General features: G+C 42.5%; 1 protein-coding gene across 4 annotated transcripts in view; it reads left to right on the forward strand.

Moving 5' to 3' along the window:
• GYG2 (glycogenin 2) overlaps positions 1-17,401 on the forward strand; it is a 271,963-nt gene that overhangs the window by 224,576 nt on the left and 29,986 nt on the right. For 2 of the 4 annotated variants that reach the window (XM_069205089.1, XM_069205090.1), the window contains exon 9: positions 12,079-12,195. The exons of the other annotated variants lie outside the window; for them this stretch is intronic. In XM_069205089.1, coding sequence (XP_069061190.1) covers positions 12,079-12,195 — 117 coding nt within the window. The remainder of the gene's footprint in view (positions 1-12,078; positions 12,196-17,401) is intronic. 4 annotated transcript variants of the gene reach the window in all.

Genomic DNA, 17,401 nt, shown 5'->3' on the forward strand with positions numbered 1-17,401 from the left:
CATACCATCCACAAACTAATGGCTTGGTTGAGAGATTCAACAAGACATTAAAAGGCATGATCATGGGGCTCCCAGAAAAGCTCAAAAGGAGATGGGATGTCCTCTTGCCATGTCTGCTTTTCGCTTACAGAGAGGTGCCACAGAAGGGAGTAGGATTCTCACCCTTTGAACTTCTGTTTGGTCATCCTGTAAGGGGACCACTTGCCCTTGTTAAAGAAGGCTGGGAGAGACCTCTCCATGAGCCTAAACAGGACATAGTGGACTATGTACTTGGCCTTCGCTCTAGAATGGCAGAGTACATGGAAAAGGCAACCAAAAACCTTGAGGCCAGCCAACAGCTCCAGAAGTTTTGGTATGACCAAAAGGCTGCACTGGTTGAGTTCCAACCAGGGCAGAAAGTCTGGGTTCTGGAGCCTGTGGCTCCCAGGGCACTCCAGGACAAATGGAGTTGCCCTTACCCAGTACTAGAGAGGAAGAGTCAGGTCACCTACTTGGTGGACCTGGGCACAAGCAGGAGCCCCAAGAGGGTGATCCATGTAAACCGCCTTAAGCTCTTCCATGACAGGGCTGATGTGAATCTGTTGATGGTAACAGATGAGGATCAGGAGGCAGAGAGTGAACCTCTCCCTGATCTTCTGTCATCAGACCCAAAAGATGGCACAGTAGATGGAGTGATCTACTCAGACACCCTCTCTGGCCAACAGCAAGCTGATTGTAGGAGAGTCCTACAACAGTTTCCTGAACTCTTCTCCTTAACCCCTGGTCAGACACACCTGTGTACCCATGATGTGGACACAGGAGACAGCATGCCTGTCAAGAACAAAATCTTTAGACAGTCTGACCATGTTAAGGAAAGCATCAAGGTGGAAGTCCACAAGATGCTGGAATTGGGAGTGATTGAGCGCTCTGACAGCCCCTGGGCTAGCCCAGTGGTCTTAGTCCCCAAACCTCACACCAAAGATGGAAAGAAAGAGATGAGGTTTTGTGTGGACTACAGAGGGCTCAATTCTGTCACCAAGACAGATGCTCATCCAATTCCAAGAGCTGATGAGCTCATAGACAAATTAGGTGCTGCCAAATTCCTAAGTACCTTTGACTTGACAGCAGGGTACTGGCAAATAAAAATGGCACCTGGAGCAAAAGAGAAAACAGCATTCTCCACACCTGATGGGCATTATCAGTTTACTGTTATGCCCTTTGGTTTAAAGAATGCCCCTGCCACCTTCCAAAGGTTGGTGAATCAAGTCCTTGCTGGCTTGGAGTCCTTTAGCACAGCTTATCTTGATGATATTGCTGTCTTTAGCTCCACCTGGCAGGATCACCTGGTCCACCTGAGGAAGGTTTTGAAGGCTCTGCAATCTGCAGGCCTCTCTATCAAGGCATCCAAATGCCAGATAGGGCAGGGAACTGTGGTTTACTTGGGACACCTTGTAGGTGGAGGCCAAGTTCAGCCACTCCAACCCAAGATCCAGACTATTCTGGACTGGGTAGCTCCAAAAACCCAGACTCAAGTCAGGGCATTCCTTGGCTTGACTGGGTATTACAGGAGGTTTGTGAAGGGATATGGATCCATTGTGACAGCCCTCACTGAACTCACCTCCAAGAAAATGCCCAAGAAAGTGAACTGGACTGTGGAATGCCAACAGGCCTTTGACACCCTGAAACAGGCAATGTGCTCAGCACCAGTTCTAAAAGCTCCAGATTATTCTAAGCAGTTCATTGTGCAGACTGATGCCTCTGAACATGGGATAGGGGCAGTTTTGTCCCAAACAAATGATGATGGCCTTGACCAGCCTGTTGCTTTCATTAGCAGGAGGTTACTCCCCAGGGAGCAGCGTTGGAGTGCCATTGAGAGGGAGGCCTTTGCTGTGGTTTGGTCCCTGAAGAAGCTGAGACCATACCTCTTTGGGACTCACTTCCTAGTTCAAACTGACCACAGACCTCTCAAATGGCTGATGCAAATGAAAGGTGAAAATCCTAAACTGTTGAGGTGGTCCATCTCCCTACAGGGAATGGACTTTATAGTGGAACACAGACCTGGGACTGCCCATGCCAATGCAGATGGCCTTTCCAGGTTCTTCCACTTAGAAAATGAAGACTCTCTTGGGAAAGGTTAGTCTCATCCTCTTTCGTTTGGGGGGGGGTTGTGTAAGGAAATGCCTCCTTGGCATGGTTGCCCCCTGACTTTTTGCCTTTGCTGATGCTATGTTTACAATTGAAAGTGTGCTGAGGCCTGCTAACCAGGCCCCAGCACCAGTGTTCTTTCCCTAACCTGTACTTTTGTATCCACAATTGGCAGACCCTGGCATCCAGATAAGTCCCTTGTAACTGGTACTTCTAGTACCAAGGGCCCTGATGCCAAGGAAGGTCTCTAAGGGCTGCAGCATGTCTTATGCCACCCTGGAGACCTCTCACTCAGCACAGACACACTGCTTGCCAGCTTGTGTGTGCTAGTGAGGACAAAACGAGTAAGTCGACATGGCACTCCCCTCAGGGTGCCATGCCAGCCTCTCACTGCCTATGCAGTATAGGTAAGACACCCCTCTAGCAGGCCTTACAGCCCTAAGGCAGGGTGCACTATACCATAGGTGAGGGTACCAGTGCATGAGCATGGTACCCCTACAGTGTCTAAACAAAACCTTAGACATTGTAAGTACAGGGTAGCCATAAGAGTATATGGTCTGGGAGTTCGTCAAACACGAACTCCACAGCACCATAATGGCTACACTGAAAACTGGGAAGTTTGGTATCAAACTTCTCAGCACAATAAATGCACACTGATGCCAGTGTGCATTTTATTGCAAAATACACCCCAGAGGGCACCTTAGAGGTGCCCCCTGAAACTTAACCAACTAGCTGTGTAGGCTGACTGGTTCCAGCAGCCTGCCACACTAGAGACATGTTGCTGGCCCCATGGGGAGAGTGCCTTTGTCACTCTGAGGCCAGTAACAAAGCCTGCACTGGGTGGAGATGCTAACACCTCCCCCAGGCAGGAGCTGTGACACCTGGCGGTGAGCCTCAAAGGCTCACCCCTTTGTCACAGCCCAGCAGGGCACTCCAGCTTAGTGGAGTTGCCCGCCCCCTCCGGCCACGGCCCCCACTTTTGGCGGCAAGGCTGGAGGGAACAAAGAAAGCAACAAGGAGGAGTCACTGGCCAGTCAGGACAGCCCCTAAGGTGTCCTGAGCTGAAGTGACTCTAACTTTTAGAAATCCTCCATCTTGCAGATGGAGGATTCCCCCAATAGGGTTAGGATTGTGACCCCCTCCCCTTGGGAGGAGGCACAAAGAGGGTGTACCCACCCTCAGGGCTAGTAGCCATTGGCTACTAACCCCCCAGACCTAAACACGCCCTTAAATTTAGTATTTAAGGGCTACCCTGAACCCTAGAAAATTAGATTCCTGCAACTACAAGAAGAAGGACTGCCCAGCTGAAAACCCCTGCAGCGGAAGACCAGAAGACGACAACTGCCTTGGCTCCAGAAACTCACCGGCCTGTCTCCTGCCTTCCAAAGACCCTGCTCCAGCGACGCCTTCCAAAGGGACCAGCGACCTCGACATCCTCTGAGGACTGCCCCTGCTTCGAAAAGACAAGAAACTCCCGAGGACAGCGGACCTGCTCCAAGAAAAGCTGCAACTTTGTTTCCAGCAGCTTTAAAGAACCCTGCAAGCTCCCCGCAAGAAGCGTGAGACTTGCCACACTGCACCCGGCGACCCCGACTCGGCTGGTGGCGATCCAACACCTCAGGAGGGACCCCAGGACTACTCTGATACTGTGAGTACCAAAACCTGTCCCCCCTGAGCCCCCACAGCGCCGCCTGCAGAGGGAATCCCGAGGTTTCCCCTGACCGCGACTCTTTGAACCTAAAGTCCCGACGCCTGGGAGAGACCCTGCACCCGCAGCCCCCAGGACCTGAGGGACCGGACTTTCACTGGAGGAGTGACCCCCAGGAGTCCCTCTCCCTCGCCCAAGTGGAGGTTTCCCCGAGGAATCCCCCCCTTGCCTGCCTGCAGCGCTGAAGAGATCCCGAGATCTCTCATAGACTAACATTGAAAACCCGACGCTTGTTTCTACACTGCACCCGGCCGCCCCCGCGCTGCTGAGGGTGAAATCTCTGTGTGGACTTGTGTCCCCCCCGGTGCCCTACAAAACCCCCCTGGTCTGCCCTCCGAAGACGCGGGTACTTACCTGCAAGCAGACCGGAACCGGGGCACCCCCTTCTCTCCATTCTAGCCTATGTGTTTTGGGCACCACTTTGAACTCTGCACCGGACCGGCCCTGAGCTGCTGGTGTGGTGACTTTGGGGTTGCTCTGAACCCCCAACGGTGGGCTACCTTGGACCAAGAACTAAGCCCTGTAAGTGTCTTACTTACCTGGTAAAACTAACAAAAACTTACCTCCCCCAGGAACTGTGAAAATTGCACTAAGTGTCCACTTTTAAAACAGCTATTTGTCAATAACTTGAAAAGTATACATGCAATTTTTATGATTTGAAGTTCCTAAAGTACTTACCTGCAATACCTTTCGAAGGAGATATTACATGTAGAATTTGAACCGGTGGTTCTTAAAATAAACTAAGAAAAGATATTTTTCTATATAAAAACCTATTGGCTGGATTTGTCTCTGAGTGTGTGTACCTCATTTATTGTCTATGTGTATGTACAACAAATGCTTAACACTACTTCTTGGATAAGCCTACTGCTCGACCACACTACCACAAAATAGAGCATTAGTATTATCTATTTTTACCACTATTTTACCTCTAAGGGGAACCCTTGGACTCTGTGCATGCTATTCCTTACTTTGAAATAGCACATACAGAGCCAACTTCCTACATCTTGCTTATATTTTTCTTCATTCTCAAGCAAACTTACTGCCCTTTTCAAGGCAACAGCACAACATATCGCCCAGCTGTCGCCATTCCTATAGCATCCTATCAAACCTAGTATTAAATGGCATCAGTGGCTAAGAATCTTTAAAAACTACCTAGTAGCCATTGGCACAGCAATATTTGCGCAAGAACGCAATGTAGCAATTCTGTACAGTTGCATTGGCTTTACGGCACAGCAAGTGTTTGACAACCTTCCACCCGTGCCACCGCTGCAGGGGGTTTCAGGTGATAATGATTTGGGACCATTAGAAGGAGGCTTTAGCACCTATGGGCAAGCAGCATGCTGATGACCCAGGCAAAATGATTGAGAGACACAATTTCTTTAAAAGGAGGCAAGGTGCAGATGAAGGAGAAGAAGAGCACGTGTCTGCATTAAGTGTCCTGTCAGCTACATGTGAGTTTGGAGAAAGCTGCGACATATGCATAAGAGAGCAGATTGTGTTTTCCTGCTTTTCTAAAAAAAAAATCCAAGAACGTATGCTCAGCTGCAGGAATCCTACATTGTTAGAAAAAAATGACCTAGCAAAGAGTATTGGAAGATCAATGATTTAAACGAAAGCCCTTCATGATGATCACTCTGTCAGTGCTTTACATGTGTCTTGGGCTGAGTTACCTGACACTGTTAATATTGAAAATGTAGGCTGTAGAGTAGGAAAACAATAAAAAAAAAAGTTAATATGATTTGCTCTAGGTGTGGGTCGAAAACTCACATTAGTATTAGCGCTCGCTGTCCTATCTCTGGAAAAAGATGCTTATCATGTAAAAAAGTTTCCAGGAAATGTGCAAAAGTGGAAAGAAATTCACCTGTGTCAACAGCATAGAGGTTTCAGAAAGTGTAGACATGTGTGCAGCACAACTAAGCAATGTCAATTTAACCATTGAGTGTAACTCCATCTTGGATGTTAACAGAGCCAAGGGACTATGCTGTACTGTGCTAATCGGTGATGTAGAGCTTCAAGTCATCGCTGACTGTGATTCATTGATTACCATTCTTTCAGATGTAACATTGTACAATTTATGGAGATGTAAGATCAAACTTGAGCAGATTGATGAAAAGCCCAAAGCATTTGGTGAAGCTGAGATAGGCATGCTTGGGTATTTTATGTCCAGAGTGGAATGCTTAAGTAGGCACATAGTTACCAAAGTATATGTAGCAATCAAAGGATGGAATATCCCTGGGTGGCAAAACCAGACTATGATGGGACTGTGCTTAGTGCCAGGGGCAGAGAAACCCATTGTGGTAGGTTATATTCCTACAGACGACATTGATGAGGAGCCTCATGTCGTATGTATTGAAGAAAGTCCATTCACCTCACACATTTAAAGTATTGTGACCCAATATCCTAGTGTATTTAATGACAAGCTGGGAACTATCAAGAATTTTGCATACCACATTTGCCTTAAATCATGGGCACAGCAGGTAGTTCACAAAGTATGTCCCCTACCGTTGAGCACAAGAAATTAACTCATATCTGTGCTAAAGGATTTGTGTTCTGATGGGGTCATAGCACGGTGTGGTTCTTCTGAATTGGTTTCACCCAATGTTGTGGTGATAAAAAGGTCTGGGGAGGTCAGGCTTTGCGCTGACTTGTGCTCATTGAACAGACAGATCTTGGTTGACTGCCATCCCCTCCCCAAAATACAGGACTTGCTAGCCAAGTTGGGGGGAGCCAAGTTCTTTTCCATCATAGGCTTGCACTTGGGATATTACCGAATACCTCTTACAGCAGAGTCACAAGAACTCACTGCATTTGTCACTCCTTTTGGAGCCCTTAAATACCTGAAACTACCATTTATTCTAGTGTCTGAAGCTGGCGTTTTCCAAAAACTCATGGACAATCTTTTGGGAGACATACCTGGGTTCAAGCATACCAGGATGACATACTGGCCTTTGTCAGTAGTTGAAAAAGTACTCAGTGCAACCTTACATAAGGTTTTCTCCATATTGTCTGAGAACAAGGCGAGAGAAGTGCAAATTTGGCCCACAAGAGGTCGAGTACATAGGGCATAAAATCTCGTGATGTCATCAAACCCACATTTTCTTTGATCAAGTCAATATGAAATGCTGCTCTGCTCAGATGCTCTCTGCATGTTTTTGGGTTTGGCAGAATATTACGCCCGTTTTGTCCATGGATATGCACAAAGTGTAGAGCCATTGCGAGCCTTGTTAAAGAAAGGTGCAAAATTTGCCTGGGCAGATGAACTGTCAAGTACTCTTTTTACAAAGTAAACACTTTGATTGTGGAAGCCCCTGCATTACACCCTTTTCAGGACGATTGCAGATGCTCCGTTAGTGTTGACGCTAGCTTAAGGAGTCTCGATGCAGCTCTAGGTCCAATGGATAACTGGTAATGAACATGCTTTTGCCTTTGCATCCAGGATGTTAAAACTACCTGAGACAATTAAAGCACATTAGAACACTAGCCTTTGACTTGCATCTAGGCCATACACACATTCAGAACATACCTTTGAGGACGAGACTTTAAAGTATTCATTGACCACAAGCCTTTGATGCATATACTCAATAGTAGTGGGGCAAGCAGAGCCTCAGCATGACTTGTGCATTTGTTGTCTAAATTGCAGGAGTACCATTTCACCATCATGTATCTACCAGGGGGGAAAAAAGCTCTAGGGCTGACTACCTCTTGCACATGGCATTAGAGGGTGAACAAGATCAAGATGGGCTAGAGGAAATTGAATGGAAACTGAATATGTGGTGGTAACACTAAATGTGGTTGTTGGACGTGCTCACATTTGCGAACAAGCTTGGCAAGAGCCCTATACCATGGATTCCAAACTTACTGTATGATTTAGAATTTGGTAGAGGGGATACTCCGTCACAAATGTGACAGATGTCCCATCTGCGGTATACAAGTTTGATAGGCTATAATAAAATTGTAATAACTCATACACAATATCCGTCACATTTGTGACAGAGTAACCCCCTTTACCAAACTCCAAATCAGGCCCTTAGTCAGATCAAAATTTTCATAATGAATGGTTGGCCTGGGAGCAGGAATTTGGCTGGTGGCTTAAAAAAATGTTTTTCAGGTAGACACTAAGTTATCCATAGTAAGCAATATGGTGATGTGTCACAATCTGTTTATCCCTCAAGGGAGCCTAAGGAAAGGCATAATTCACTCTGCACACCAAAGACACTTGGGGGTAACCATAAAATGCAAACGCCTCACGCCGTACTATTGGGGTCCATCCTTGGAAACACAAGTCAAATCCATGATTGATAATTGTACTGAATGCCTTCAGTCTGATAAAACTCTTGCCACGCCTCTTCACCCTGTCCCCTTTCTAGATAAACCTTAGTACATAGTTGATATTGATTTTCTGGCCCAAATGAAGTATTACCCAACAATATCAACTACTTCATTTCACTGATAGACTATCAGAGGTATACTATAGGTGTGTGTTCATGATAGAAGGTTCATCGAAGGAGATTGTCATGGACAATGACACACATTTTCTGTCTAACAAAATGCACACTTTTCTAGAAATCAATAGCATCCAGCACATCAAGGTTGCCCTTTCTTCTCGGTACTTGAATGGTTTGGTAGCGAGGGAGAAGAGAATTGAAAAAGAAGAGATTCAAACAGTGATTTCATCTGGGCAGGATATACAAGAATTTGTTAACAATAAGATTCAAATCTACAGCTTAACACCCCATAGCACCACAGGTCTTCCCCTTCACATTGCTCAGAGGTAGGAAGGTGCATACTAATCTTTGTCCTGAATGGATTCGGTGCAAAGGCACTTTGAAGGATGGTGGAGCCAGAGATGTCTCCATTGACTTAACGTGTGATGAAGAAACAGTGTGAAATGAAAGACCAATATGATGCAGGTAAAAGTTTAAGAAAGCATGGAACTACAGGTTGATGACTGGGTACTGACAAAATATCCCAGAAAAGTCTGTAAAGGTTCCTTTAAGTTTACCTCTCTAATACTGGTAAAGAAGATGAGCAAAGGGTCAGTGTTTCTTGACAGAAAAGGATAGTGGAATAACAGGAGTCTTATCCACCTATCTCAGGCACAAATGGCTTCCATGAAGACACACTCTAATGTTAGCACGGATCAGTGTGATTGGTCAAGTTGGTTACAGTCACATCAGGATGACTTTTCTTCAGCCTCCGATGTGACAATGCCTCCATGTGTGTCAAATCAGAATGATATTGGTGTTAACACGTCCCTTTATGACCAGTTTACTCACTTTGGGACTCGTTTTAGGCCAATGAATCTTTTGACCCTGATTGAAGACACCTTAGGACGAGATAACTAATCAACATGTCAATCAATACGTCAATAATGTAATCAATATTTACTACAACAATGCATTTCACTTTAGTCAATGACATTTAACAAAACTCAAGACACCACCATGACCTTTCAGTCATGAATAACCACACCAGTTTAGTATGATTATGTGATATTTTATTCCCTTTTGATTACAATTCTAATAGTAAGTTGATTAGGGCCAGATGTAGCAAAGGGTTTTTCCCATTCTGTGTCAATGGGAAAATGTGTTCGTACATATGGCCCTTAGTCTCAAAACCAAAAAACTCATTAGCATAGTCACAATATGACAACTCTGATAAGATTTCATCAAAGCAAGAATCACAAACATCAGAACATAACAAGGCGTGAACATAGGTTATCCTTTAGCAGAGTATCATTAGCACATTATTCAACAAAGCATAGATTCAGTCATTTGTCCATTTGCGTCAGTTTAGTGAACCCCTTAACTAACCTCAAATTAGCATTGGCATGTTGGGCTTCATGCAAAACAATTTAGTAACACCAGTTTGGAAAACATCTAGCTATGAACTCTGTCAAAAGAAAAGCAGTTGGTACCTAGAAAGGAAAAGCAAACAGACAATTACAATTTCATTGTCATATAGTTACCCTCCAAGTTTGGGTCAGCACTCAGGTTCGGTCTTCGTCTTCAGGGCATCAGTTGGTTTGCCACCAGTCAGGAACTCAGCTCAGGTAAAGGGCAAAAGGGGTACTTCACTCATAAGGAGGTAAAGTATAAACGGGCAATCTAAGGACAAAAATGGTTCTAACTAAACTAACAAGTCACTAGTCAAAGTGACAAAGTGTCTGGATCATAGCATTTCACATCAGCATCTCCCCTAGTCTCTCTCCTATCCCTCCTGTTCTGATTTACTTCCTGGTGTCAAGGGTGTTTATCCTATTTTCATTGTACATTCCCCTAAAGCCAAATTGGACAAGGGGTTGCACCCCACTATCTTTAACCAATTAACTTTACATTAGGTCATTGAATTTGTCACCCCATAACAGTTCTCACGTATTTTATTGGTCCATACGATTGTCATCTTTAGAGGTAGAATGTCCGGTATGATTTAATCCGCTTGTAATTCTTTGCGCATCTTCGGTCAGTAGCTCCATTGTCTGTACCAGTTTAGGCGACCTTGTACCTAACATAAATCTACACTGTTGCATTTAGCTAAAATATTCCTACAAGCAAGTCGAACTTCATGAGAATGGATCTACTATAGTTACATTCAGCTTCTAGTTTGAAGGAAAAAACAAGAGTTTATGTCCTTTAGCGAGTCAGCACACTGGACGTTAGAAAAACACATTTAATATGAGAGTCAGGCAGTTAGGCCTCGACTTATGCTAACTAAGGCCTAAAAGATTTATTAGCAAAACTTTAATAGCATAACCATTAATGATTAGTGTAAAACCATTTAAATGCAATAATTTCATCAACATTAGTCATTTTCATTAGTCCCCGTATACATTGGTGTCCACTCCCCGTGGGCACATTTCAAGTGCACGTTTTAGCAAAACATATTAATGCAGTTTCTATGCAGCATTATTGCACATTAGTTCATATACTTTTCATGTTAATATTAATTATATAAGCTACGCTCTCTCATTGGCACCACAGCTAGGAGAAAAGTGGGGTGCCGTCAGAGGAGGACACCCAGCAGATTTAATGAATATGTGTTATTTTATTTTGAGTTCTTCCTTCCTTAGTGTATTCTACATCATTCAATGTATTGCACTATAGTGTATGGTTTGTTTTGCTTTAATATTGACCTTACTCTTAAGTTTTTAGTGTCAGTGCTTCAAACTCTTACCTGCTATATAGGGCTTTATTTGTTTTCGTTTAAGGAGGGAAATGTTGTAGTAATATGGATGTTCACTTATAGTATTCATGCAACAATGTAAAAGCCTGTGAGCCTGGCCGCAACATTAGCCAGTTACTTTCTGCTGCTCGCAGACGCTGAGCGCTCCTTGTTGTGGGTGTATTCCTTCCCACTAATAAATTGGTGTTTAAGACACCCTGGCATCTGCAAATCTATCTAACAATACACAAGGACATTGTGGCAAAAAGCATTGCGTGTAGGGAAGCAATGGTTAAGAACTGTTTGAATTGCCGGGGAACTGTCAGAGCACACAGTATCAGTTCAATACTTATTCAAATGTCCATAGTCTATCAAGTCTTTACTAGGTGTGCAGCAAAGGGGGAGAGCAGTCACTCTTGCACTCTCCAAGGTTGGGTAACAATTCCCAGAACGTAAAATTCAAATGTGAGCACACCCAAATGAAACATCAGCTTGTCTCCTTAGTCCATCAAAACAGATTTTCTATTAGTAATTTTTGCTGAGATGAAACATGTTTTAGCCAGCCAACATCTGTTCAATCAAAGGGATGTAGTCAAATGACTGCATCTGGGCTTCTCCGTGTACATACAGTGTATAGGAAAATTTCACAGCGGGAAGTTTGTATTCAAATCTGTACAGGAAATCAAGATAACAGTGAATGGTAGTCTAAAGGTTAGGATGATGGGCAAAAATGTGAATTATAGAATGGTATCCAGCATAGTGTGTAGGTACCCGTGGGTCTTGTGACACAAAGCAACCTTCATACTCTGCTGAAAAGGTGAAAAGAATATGATGTGCCATTGCTTCAAAAATTACTGACTAATACATAAATATATATGTGTTTAGATGTCGCAATCTACAAGTGAAGAAAAGGCACATTTTTTTAATCAACTAGGGAGCTAAACTCCATAATCCTTTTGTATAGGTAACATATTCCATTCCTTACATTGTCTGTTTTCTCTTCATCATCTGGTTTCTCACTATCAATATAGGTATTTAAACTTGGACATACTACCATTAACCATGCTAAATGGGTTATCTTTTAGCAAACAGACTTTAAAGCAGAACAAGACCATGCTGCTGTCCACCTGTCTGAGCCCAGCATAGAGATGTTGGGACAAAACTACCCAGAATCTGTCTCTGTGGACACCATCTTGAAACTGGTATTTGCAACTTTTGTATTGTGTGGCCTATTTCAATTTGATATATTTTGCTTTGTAATGAACTGCTCCACGCTTGAAGCCGTTCAAGTAATTACATTTTAATTTCAGTCCAAAGCAATCATCACAATCTTTTAACCCGGCTGTGTAATCTGTTTAAGGCTTCTTCTAACTTTTGCCATTGAAATATGTAATATTTGACTAACATATGCAATTTATAATTGAGAAAATTGTAAATATTTCCCTCAAGAATATATATTTACTACTCTTGAAATACAAACGTAAACTACAAAACACTACAGATAATATTGGTTCCCTCATACAAATGTTCTTTAGAGACAAACATTAGAAAAGGTACATATGTGTATAAATAGATTGTTCATTTTCCTCAATTTGTAAAACTTTCTCGGTGAATCCACCAAGACTTTCAAAAAGCCTTACCTTCTCCTAGGTTTTTAAACCCTGATGGCAAATCCTGCTTCTTCTACGGTTGATCTGTACACAAGTTGAAGTGTGTTGTTCAAAATAGGACAATTTTGCTGGTGTTGAAATATCTAGCTTTTACATAGAAATAATTCTGTTTTCATGGCACCTGACTATTTTCACATTTTCAGAAATACCCTTTTCCTAGAATAGTCCAATTGTCACAGTCTTTTAAAAGATCTAAGAACAGGTGAATATCACCACTGTTAATTTACGTATTTTGTTTTCATTTACCATATTGTTGGCTTGGTGAATACCAGTACTTTCATTTTGGATAAATTATTTCTTTTGTTGTTATTTTTTCTTAATCTTTGACGTTTTATTCACACGTATTATTCAAGTTAGTTTTCAAGTGTACACCCAACAATTGCTTTCTCTTTGACTTTTTGTTCATCTATCTATACACATGTGTGTGTGAAATATATATATATATATATATATATATATATATATATATATATATATATATATATATATATATATATATGGTTTTTTTGAGACATACATGAATACCTAAAAACGTTTAGGTATATTCGATTAAGTATGAAACATTTTGGAATAATTTCATAAGTGATTTCTGAATTATGTTGTGCTTCCTGTCATGAAGCGAAGTTGTCTAATTTATATTTTCATTATTATTGATGCTTAATTTAGTATTTTATATAAACAGCCCTGAAGAAGCACAGTGTGCGCGATACACTTGTTGGCTGTATGTCCTGTATAAAGAGATTCAACAAAAAATGACAAAAGAAAGAATCAAGAAGACGTACAGTCGAAATTGTATTCTAGTGTATTAATGCATGTCTCAGTACTGCAAATTTTCATGTTATTAATCACCACACTGGCGGGGACCAGTGTACTGAGATTGAAGCGCTGGACGTTATTCCCATTACCCAGTTATATTTGGCATGTATTTTATATATATATATATGTATATATCGTCATGCCAGCTTAACATACAGGTTAAAGATGCCGCACTCACAGAATTCTGTGATTAATCTTCTTTTATTCAACAAGAAAAAACCCCACCAAATAACACAAACGCGTTTCGACCTTCCCGGTCTTGATCACGTCCTTCTTCTTCTCCTTCTGGGGCTACTCTTTTCTTAATTCCTAAGAAGATGAAAGATCTGCGTCCTTGTGTCGACTTTCGCGCACTCAATAAAATACCAATCAAAGATTGTTATCCCTTACCCTTAATTAGGGATATACTGGACGCCATCCAAGGAGCCAAGATGTTCACTAAATTAGATCTAAGAGGTGCCTATCATCTTTTGCGTATCAAGGAAGGAGATGTATGGAAAACAGCCTTCCGTACTCCATTTAGTCACTATGAATATCGAGTCATGCCTTTTGGATTAGCCAATGCACCTTCTGTTTTCCAGCGATTCATGGATTCTGTGTTCTCTGACTTATTAGACCACAATTTAGTGATCTATCTGGGCGATATCTTGATATAATCCCATAACCCCGAACAACATACTGAACATGTATTGCAGGTCCTGGAACGACTCAAAAAGAGCCAATTATATTGTAAACCAGAGAAGTGTGAATTCCACAAAACCAAAGTAATGTGTCTAGGGTTCTACATCAATCAAACGGGAATAGCCATGGACCCGGACAAAGTAAGAGCCATTCTAGACTGGCCCTCTCCCTCTTCTGTAAAAGAAACGCAGTGTTTTCTTGGACTTTCAAACTTCTACTGATAATTTATTCAGGATTTTGCCCACCAACAAAGTTTTATCACCCAGACAATTAAAAAAGAAAACCTGAAAAAGGGATTTGTCTGGGCCGATAGTGCTGAATGGGCCTTTCAAGATCTAAAGAGGTCCTTCACCCAAGCACCCATTTTGCAACATCCTGATACTACTAAGAAATTCATAATAGTGACTGATGCTTCGGAAAGAGCCATAGGAGTGGTTCTACTTCAAAGACAAGACGATAATGGATTGGAACATCTCATTTTCTATCTCTCTCACATTCTGACAGAAGCAGAACGTAATTACTCAGTACTAGAATGAGAATTACTTGCTCTCAAGGTAGCATGTAAAGAATGTAGACACTTCTTAATGGGCACAAGAGAGCCGTTTGAAGCCAGGACCGGCCATCACAATTTACAATGTCTAATAAGCTTCCAATGCCGTAATAGTCGTCAAGCAAGATGGGCCTTCTTTTTTACCCAATTTGATTTTGTGATAACTTACATTCTCGGTTCCCAGAATCTAGTGGCAGATGCATTATCCTGTCGATATCCTGATATCACTAATACCTCCTCTCCACACATCATTGAGTCCAGTCGAATTATCAGGGTCACTCATTCTTTTCTGGATCGTGTTAAATCTGAGTACTAGTTCCTTCCACTGGAAGAGTAGAATAAAGTGACACCTCTCTTACGAAAGGAACAAGACTACTTCTATCATCAAAACACCGTTTTCTTACCTACTAAAAAGGTAAAAACTGAGGCATTACAGATGTGTCATGATTCTCCTGTAGCTGGGCATCAATGAGTCAAGAAGACCAAGGAGATGCTTCAACGTTCTTTTTTGGTGCCCTTTCCTTAAGAATAATGCTGAAACTTATGTAGCAGCATGTCCTGTATGCGCCCAAACCAAGATATCACGAACCAAACCAGCAGGTTTACTGATGCCCTTACCTGTTCCTTCAGCTACTTGGTGCACCCTTTCCACAGATTTCATATCTTCCCTACCGTCTTCTTCTGGTAACCAAGTCATCATAGTAACTGTTATTTCCTTCAACAAGGTGTGGCTTTCCTCCAGATTTCTGCCCTCACTGTTTTCTCATAACAAATTCAAACCTCGTTTTTATAGGCCCTTTCGGATACTTCAAGTGTTGAATCCTGTTGCTGTTTGACTAAAGCTGCCTCATACTTGGAGAGTTTATCCTGTTTTTCATGTGCCCCAGTTAAAACCTTTCATTCCTGATCCATACAACCGGCATTTACAACGACCTCCTCCCCTTTCTATGGATGGCCATCCTGAATATGAGGTGCACGTGATCTGTGATTCTTGATTTTTTCAGAATAGACTGCAGTTTTTGATCCACTGGAAGGGGTATCCCCTCAGTGACTGCTCTTGGGAGGATGCCTCATCTGTCCATGCACCCCGTTTGGTTCGCCTTTTTTATTCTCATTTTCCTGACAAGCCTGGGTCCTCGGACAGGGGACCTACTGTGACACCGCTCTTAACCTCGGCGTCTCTTTTTCCCGCCGCAGTCGGGCCGCGGCTCCGATTAGCAGAGTGCCGTCCTCCGCATTTTTTGCACTTCTATGACAACAAACCGTTTCAGGAAGCACATCTTGTGCTCCCGGTCGCGTCGCTTTTACCTGTTTCCCTGACATTCTTCTAGCCTGGCGATAGGGGACTTCTTTTCTTTTCCTTTCTCTTTCCTTCTTTTCTTCTTTTTTCTGTGCACTTCACCTTTTCTTTCTTCTGGTCTCCATGTTGTCTTCTTTATGTTCCTGTTTTCCCAGCATGCTAACTTTTTTCCTATTCTTTTCTATGGGCCTTTCCCAATCCAAGATGGTGTTGCTTTCTTTTCACTTCCTGTCTCCTAGTATATAAGTCACTCAGTCCTGATCTTCTTTGTGTTGAAAACACTTCCTCTTGGTAGTGATACTCGCTCCTGGTTGTCGTGTTTTCTCCAGTTCCTGTTACTCTGATTGTGACTTTTCCCGTTTTTTCCTTTTTTCATTCTTGTTTTTTCCCCTCTTTTTCAGGAGTTCCTGTTTTGAGGTTATTCCCACATTTTTGTTTTTTTTTCCTCTTGGACTCCTTTTAGGGGGTACGGTCTGCTTAGGCGTTTCCTGTCAAGCAGCACCGTGGCTACTAGAAAGGGTCGCCCTTATCTTGGTCAGTCCTGAACCAGCAGAAGACCGGGTGCTCTTTCAAATTCTTCAGTCAAAGACAAGAAGCATCATGCAGACCATGACAATTGCTCTCTTTCAGATGGAAAAAGTGAAAGGTGCTGACTTAAGTGTGTGTGTGAGAAAAGCTTAGAAGCCAACTGTTTTCCACAGCTGTTTCCTATTGGAGTAGGTGGTTGATATGATGAGCGACGTACACAAATACAAGCAGCAGAATACAGATCAGCTAGACTTCACTCAAAGGACTTGAGATTTCGCTAGTGTATTCCCTATATATTTAATCTGCTATTTGAGAGCGACTTTTCTGGCTTACCTTTTGCAGTTAAACACAGTCTGAAAACAGGGGTGAATATTCAGAATCTGTCAGCAAGGGAGTTTTTTTGTTAAAAAACATTCATGGAAAAGATGAAAATCTGAAATACAACTTAATTAATTTGATGGCATGTCAACGTGGTACCAAGGAGTATTGGTATTGTTATCATAGTGAGCTGAAATCCATGTTGAGAAACCTAGGAACACCTACATGGTTTTTGACACTCATTTGTGCTGAGTATGTGTGGGATGACCTGCTTGATTTCTTACGAGGAGTAAATTCAAACATAAAATACATCAATTTGAAGACACCAGGAGACCTCTGCTCATTGGACTCAGCAAACGTTTGTAGATATGTTAACCATAGCTGTCAAGCAATGATGGCTTTCATTTTCAATAAAACAAATCCTCCTGTTGGTGAAGTGACTGATTTATTTTGGTGGAAAGAGTACCAAGGTACAGGTGCTCCACATATTCACATGCTGTTATGGGTAACAGACACTGATGAGTCCGTCTTGTTTTTCATAGAAC

Source organism: Pleurodeles waltl, chromosome 8, assembly GCF_031143425.1.
Source record: "Pleurodeles waltl isolate 20211129_DDA chromosome 8, aPleWal1.hap1.20221129, whole genome shotgun sequence".
NCBI lineage: Eukaryota > Metazoa > Chordata > Amphibia > Caudata > Salamandridae > Pleurodeles > Pleurodeles waltl.